Source organism: Vicia villosa, linkage group LG4 (genome assembly GCF_029867415.1).
Source record: "Vicia villosa cultivar HV-30 ecotype Madison, WI linkage group LG4, Vvil1.0, whole genome shotgun sequence".
Taxonomy (NCBI): Eukaryota; Viridiplantae; Streptophyta; class Magnoliopsida; order Fabales; family Fabaceae; genus Vicia; species Vicia villosa.
In genome coordinates this window covers 154,880,502-154,887,961 of record NC_081183.1, presented here as the reverse complement: position 1 = coordinate 154,887,961, position 7,460 = coordinate 154,880,502, and the positions used below count along the sequence as shown (strand labels likewise).

General features: G+C 34.1%; 1 protein-coding gene across 1 annotated transcript; it reads right to left on the bottom strand.

Annotated features, from left to right (window-relative positions):
• Window positions 1-4,331: 4,331 nt before the first annotated feature.
• On the bottom strand, window positions 4,332-5,925 carry LOC131600012 (zeatin O-glucosyltransferase-like). The gene has a single exon (XM_058872246.1). The coding sequence runs from the start codon at window positions 5,908-5,910 to the stop codon at window positions 4,498-4,500; it is 1,413 nt and encodes a 470-aa protein (XP_058728229.1). The 5' UTR covers window positions 5,911-5,925; the 3' UTR covers window positions 4,332-4,497.
• Between the last annotated feature and the right edge of the window lie 1,535 nt (window positions 5,926-7,460).

Sequence of the window (7,460 nt, the reverse complement as noted above, 5' to 3'; positions counted from 1 at the left end):
TAAAGATGCATCTCCAAACGCACCACATTTCATTTGTATAGGCGTTTTTGGAGATGCATCTTCGAATTCATCCATTGATGGATTTCAGAGTTACATCTCCGAAATAATGATTTCCATAAACAAAACGAAAAAACCAGAAACACTTAACATAAATTTAAGATAGATGTTCCAAATTACACAGATATTGAAACAAAAATATAACATTACATATTGTTATAAACGGGTAGCTGAGGACGTTGCAACATTTTAATGACATCTTCTCCAGAGATCTCTGAATCTTCACATCGACTTCAATCGGACCCCTAGTGGAGTATCGATGAAAATTACTCCACATAACCTTTAAATCGTCATCTGTCTTAAATGCAAACTGGGTGAACTGCACATTTCCTTCAGTGTCAAGTGATGGTGAACGATACTCGAGCTTGAATACCTTCTGATTTTTTGGATATTGCATGAGAAAATTGAGTATGGTAATCAGTTTGGCGAGCGGCGTGTCCTCGGAGAACCTAAATTGAAGTGGTGATTTTGCAGCATTGAAGTACAGAAAAGTAAGGTGAGGATATGTTTTGGTTAGAGACATATCTCGTATTTATGGTGAATGATGTTGAAGAATTGGTTAGAGACCCTTTTTATAGAAGCTTTGGAGCAATTTAGTCCTAAGATTTCTTATCTTGTGTCAAGGTATATTTCGGAGATACACTTCTGAATTCACCCCCTAACTTTTTAACGTAAAATTGGTGTTTTCGAAGATGCATATCCGAAACAGGCCCTGAAGGTTTTTTGAAAACATTTCGGAAATGCATTTTCGAATTATGTAGAACCAAAAACATAAATTAATTAGGCAGAATCAGCACCATGGAAACGTAAAAATAATTAAATCGCTAAAAATAAGCAGCGGTAAAATGTTGAATAGATATATTATATAGGTATTATATTGTATAAGATTTATATTGTGCACGACAATACATACAAAAAATGGTTCGATTACATTCTAAAATATACTGAACAAATTGTCACCGCTTAAATCTAAAATCGGTTCTTTCTTTGACTTCTGCCTATTTGTTTCTCCCTAAAGCTCCGTCAACTTGGTGAAATCTTCCATTCTTTCCAAAAAAATGATCCGGCCAAGTTTTTGTCTCTTTTGCGGAATGTGTCGTCCACTCCACAGATGTATCCAAAATAGGACACCATGGTTTCAATTAAACCTGAACAAAATGGAGCGATCTAAGATACCCAATACAAATGATACGGCCTGATGGGTCTTGAGGTGGACGACTCTGAAGTAGGAAAAGTGTCTCCGAAAAACCATATCTCGTCAGATCGATACACACCCTGTCATATTCACTTGCTATAAGATAACCCATTTTAAAGAAGCACATCCACTTTTTAGGTGGTGCAGAACCAGTAACACATGGAACAAGAGTATTGTGAATTTTATCGAATCCTTCCTTATTCCCATATAGTCATGTGTAAGCTTCCCTATGCACTGTCTACTCCGAAATAAGTGTTTGTCGCACATGAGTGTGATTATCTTCTCCTTTACCAAGTAAACCGGACACGACCTAAAAACAACAATTACCATCACCCCCACAGAAAATGTCTTCTCCGTAGAAGTGACACCAATAATTTCTAGAAGAGGAAACCTATACTTGTTGGTCTTATACGTTGAATTAATTATAAAGACGACTAGAAATGTGTTGAACAACTTGATACTTCCTGTTTGAGTCTAAAAAATGTCACAGACACTCTGCTCGTCCAAAAGTGGTTATCGTCCAAAAGTTTCAAAAGTTGTTGCATTTCGGATCTTGAACCTCTGCTCGCAATGTTCTGTTTATAATGTCTGTTGAATACCTGCTTGATATTTGACGCATTTTGTGATCTCTTTCGTTTCAAATCTGCAAGTATGTTTCTCGATGCAACTTTGATTATCGGCATTTTCGAAATAATTTATTTCTCCTCCGACTTAAGTCAACCTATAGTTGGATGACCTTGTAGCTTGGTGTCCAACGCATGATTATGTTTTCCACAAATGACACTAAACTGCCACGTATCATCCACTCGACATGATCCGCAAAATTTAAATAGACACTCACATTTTTTCGATCCGGTGTTATCATATTTTAACTGCCGAAATCTTGAAACATCTTTTCCACCTCTCTTGCATATCATCGTTACAAATGCTTGCCTTCTACTACCTTCAAATCATAACGCCAAACCCGAGTTTGTTAGCTTCCATTAGGACCTAGTCAAGCATATGTTGACGAGCCTTGAAAAACTGATCATTTGGAAATTGTTGCCCAACATCTACCTCAACAACAATCGTTTTAGCATCGTCATTCACCTCATCCGGCTTAGCATCATCATTCAACTTGGCCAAAACAACTTTGGGAAACATGTCGGGATGCACCATATCTAAAACGAGAAAAATAGAAAATTTGTTAAGAATTCTGTTTCTATAACATAGATAGTTTCAGAAATGCACTTCCAAAATAATTTAGGTGAGTTTTGGAAATGCATTTCCAGAACAACGCAATATTTTGATCAAAAAATCAACTCCAATGCTAGGAAATGAGGGATGAAATGGTGAAAATTTAACTGAAATTGAAGCTTTTAATACTCTCTTTGACATGATAAAACACTTGAAACTTGATTTGAAGCCGAAAAATGGATTGAGAATGAATGTAGTTTTTGGAGGATTTTTGGTTATGGAGTGAAAAGAGGAGAATGAAATAGTTCATCAGCAAGGTGGTACGTACTGAATTATTTCGGAAATACATCTCTGAAAATACACCTGAATGTTTAAATTTAACGTTCAAATAAAAATAAGGTATTTTCAAAGATGCATCTTCGAAACGTCTTAAAATTTAGTATGAAATACGATCGGAGATGCATTTCCGAAAAACATTTTAGAATTTTCAAGAATTTTTTCACCACTATAAAATGAAAAAAAAAAAAAACTCTAACTTTTTATTTTTATTTTTCAATACATTGAGTTTTATTTCCTTTTACGGATTTTACACTTTCCGTTGCCAAATGTCTAACATCATGAGTACCATCCTCCACATGGGAATGATTCGTCACAATTTAATGCAAATCAATTTGTTCACACACAATAAATAGTTCATTCAAATAAGCATCATAACTTCGTTCCAATTAGAGATGTTCATTAATTCGGGTAAATTTGAATCAAGTATTTTGATTGGATATTTTTTAAGTTCGAGCAATAACCGAATTATACCAATAAAATTTATTGACAATTGATTCGGGCATCGTATTTTCAATTTTCTATCCGTTAGCTTAGTCGGTCGAAAGGCCGGATACCGAGATTATAAAAAAAATGAAAATTATTACTAAACATTTAAATTCAAGAAGAAAAAAAGTGAAATGTTGAATGTAGACAAATTATGTTATTTTAATTTGTTATTAGAAAATTGTTAGTGTAATACGGTAACTGAGCATAGAACTATGAAACACATTTATTATCCTATTAACTCAAGTGACTAGTTATAGATTCAAAAGCATTTATGTTAGATATTTTTCTTGTTAGATATTTTTTAATCTATTACTCCCTCCGTCTCATAATAAGTGTCTCATTTGAGTAATGCGCGGTTTTTAAGAAAATGATTGGATATGTTGGTTTTAGTAAAAAAGTTAATGTCATTTACTAGAATACCCCTATTAATAGTAGTTGAATAACGTGAAAGTTAATAAATAGGGGTATAATAGTGGAAAAATAATAATGATTGATGCATTGGAATTGTAAATGGACAATTTATTTGAGACAAAGAAAAACTGCAAATGGGACACTTATTATGAGACGGAGGGAGTAAGTATTAAGGAAAATTTGATACTCTAATATTACAATTCAACACTATTAATATTATACTTTTTTAATATTGTTATAAAAATTAATTTCCATAAATAAGTTATTTTTTTAAATATATTTAATTTTTTTTTATTTACCTAGTTAATTCAACTCAAACCAATCCGTTGTTTTTTGGTTCGATTCGGTTCGTAAAAATTTGCAAATTCAATTCAATCCAGTCCATTTAATTTTAATGGGTTTGGATATCGAATTCTCTTGAAACCGAACCAAACCGACCCGCGAACACCTTAATTCCACTAGTTATAAATTACACTGACGCATCTGGTCCTTAGGGATGGCAAGCAAACCCGAACCCAATAGGTGTGAGTCTGGGTGTTATTTTGTCACCCGAACAACTTTTGAATTTGGGTTTAGATTCGGGTGACGATTTCGGATGCGGGTTTGGGTAGTGTGAACTCACTCCGACTCATTGTCATCCTTAAGAATGCAAGAGAGATCAAGAATGTAAAACCATACAAGTATTCAATTACTTGTTAATTTAACAATTCATGCTCATAATACATTGATCAATACTCCAAAGATATTCAAAATACAAATAGTACAAACACTAACACATACTAATTAAGAAATGTAGCATGAAGCAGGAATTTGCAACAACATCCACAAGAAAACTATCTAGTGATATGGGCTATGAAAGAATCCATCTCCATACGACAAACTCCACCTTCTTCCATGGACATACCAATCTCAATTTTAAGTTTCATTGCTCTCTCTCTCATCTCATCACCTTCCTTTGTTTCCATCAACCTTCTAACAGCATTCTCAACATCTAAAGCAGTTACCAACTCATCTCTTTTATCCCAATCCTTCACAACCAAACCAACCTTTAACACCTGTGTTATAAAAGCACAGTTTCTCGGCTGATCAGAATGCATAGGCCATGCTGCTATTGGCACCCCCATGGAAATGCTCTCCAAGCTAGAGTTCCATCCACAATGACTCATAAACCCTCCTGTTGAAGTATGGTTTAGAATTTCCAGCTGGGGTGCCCAATCTCTTACAACTAACCCCATTCCTTCAACTCTCTCTTCAAACCCTCTTGCAAGTTCATCTCTCTTGTCTTCATTTCCATCAAAAATGTCTCCTTTATCAGCATCTCTCAACACCCAAATGAACTTTTTCTTGCTTTGTTCCAACCCAAGTGCAATCTGTTCAATCTGTTCATCTTTTAAGGTTGTTGTCGTTCCAAATGACACATATATAACTGATTTTGGTTCTTGTTTGTCAAGCCATTCCATGCATGAGTGTCTACCCTTTGAATCTTTGTTCTCAATGGTTAGAGGGTTGAAGGGTCCCAAAGCCCAGAGCTTCTTACTGCAATCAGTTTTTTCTATCAACTCCAAGTAAGGACTTTCAATTGCTCTACTAGTATTAAAGATGCTTCCATCAATGAATTTAGAGTATTCACTTTGTGCAACAATGAACTCCTCCATTTCGGCTATGAAACATCCTTCCATAGAAGGAACTTCTATAACATGTGGCCTTTCCGGTGGAAGTTTCCCAAGTCTCTCCAATGAGTAGAAAACTGTAAAAGCACATGTACAGATAAACGAGTAATTCTCAACATTTGTCATGTTTTTAGCATCTTGCACAACCGACGCCATAAGACTGTCATGAATCACAACAACCCTTCTGAAAAGAGACGACAGTGAGTGCATGAGTTCTGCCACGGGCTGACGAAGATATGAAGAAGCTTCAAAAGAAGGAAACATGTGAGAAGGGAATTTGGTTTCGGAGTTTGGGTTGGGAGGAGGGGAGTGAAATGGAGGAAGTTTGAAGTGATGAAAATGGATGTTTGAAATGGAGTTTGGATCCCAACCATGGACACGGAGTGTTGCTTGACGGTTGTGTGTGGAAGTGCCGACATAATGGACGGGTATGTTGTGGGATAGGATTAGGCGGGACAAGTGGAGAAGCTGGTTTAGATGACCTTGTGCTGGGAAAGGTACTATAACCACCACAACTTGGTTTTCATTGCTGCTATGGCTTTTTGAATTGGTTTGGTTATTGGATTTGGAACCCATTGCTAAACTTGTGAGGCTAGAATTCAATGTTGATATTATCTATTAATGTCTTGGATATATATAGAGAGAAATCAACATATTTAGTTTATGTTAATCTTGTTTAAGGTTAGATTTTTAACTCTGAATTATAAATATGAATTTTACAATTACATTTAGTAAAAGTTACACCCATTTTTTATAAATAGGAAATTTCTGCGTGCTGCAAAGACTAATATCTTAAATCTTATACGTTTATCATAAACGGTAATTTTTTCTAAAAAATTTAACACTGTAGTGTGTTTATTATTAAATTTAAGCTCAAAACTTCTAATTAAATTGATAGAAATTTATGTCATCTCATCTCGGATAATTACACCTACTATTTATTAACAAAATATAAAAAAATTGACATACTTAATAAAACCATATAGTTATGGTTTCATAGGTGATTTAAAGTTTAAACACTTTCGTTGGTGGATATCAATTTTTTTATAGTATGTTAATGAAGAAGGAAATATTTGTATATTTGGTGAGAATTTAAAAAGTTAGTGTATATTTTATAAATAGAGTGAATGTTGTGTTATTTTAATAAATTTTAAGTGCAATTTTTCTATAAATTTATGGTAAATTCATTTTTATGAACATATATTTAAATATAAATAATTTTACATAATTTTTTAAGAAAAATGACATAGATTTTGTTGGGGGAAGTTTTTTTACTAGAGAACATTGATATATAGTTGAGGATTATGCATCTTTGTGAGAGACACATCACTTGTCCACTTAAAATCTTAAGGTGAGTGGATTTTCTCACTTTCTTATCCAATATGAGACTATTTCTCCACTTACTCACGCACTTGCATTATTATTCTAACACTCTCTCTCAAGTGTGAGTCCACAATGTTCCCTCATTTATAGGGAGCATTGATACATAGTTGAGGATTATGCATTGATAGGTGAGTGAGTTCTCTCACTTATAAATGCTTAAGTCACCACATTTCTATCCAATGTGAGACTATTTAACCACTTATTCACACTTGCATTATTCTTGGGCATTTCAATATAAGTTAGTCGGCCCCTTTCTCGAAATCAAAGGCTCGTGATATAATTTGTTGGGGAGTATTTCACTGGAGACCATTGATACATAGTGTAGGACTAGTCACTTTTATGAGAGACAACACCACTTATCCACCTAAAACCTTAAGGTGAAAGGTGAGTGGGTTCTCCCACTTATAAACCATTTGTTGTGAGAGAAATTTCCAAAATATATTTGGAAAGTAGCAATGGTTAAAAAAAAGATTTTTTTAGAGAAAATGTGTAATGCTTTGCAATTGAAGCAATGTAACCATCCATGAACAAAATCTTTCAAATGGTTGTTTTCCTTCACCAAGTGGCATGAATTTCTCTATAAATAGAGATAATTTGTAGACTAAAAAACATACAAAAATCACCATATTTTAAGAAGCAAATTTTATATCTAAGTCATTCTTTTATTTTTCTAGGGCACGAGAATAAATGAGAGAACTTTATTTTGTAAAATACTGTGGATCGATATGCTTAATGTGAATGTG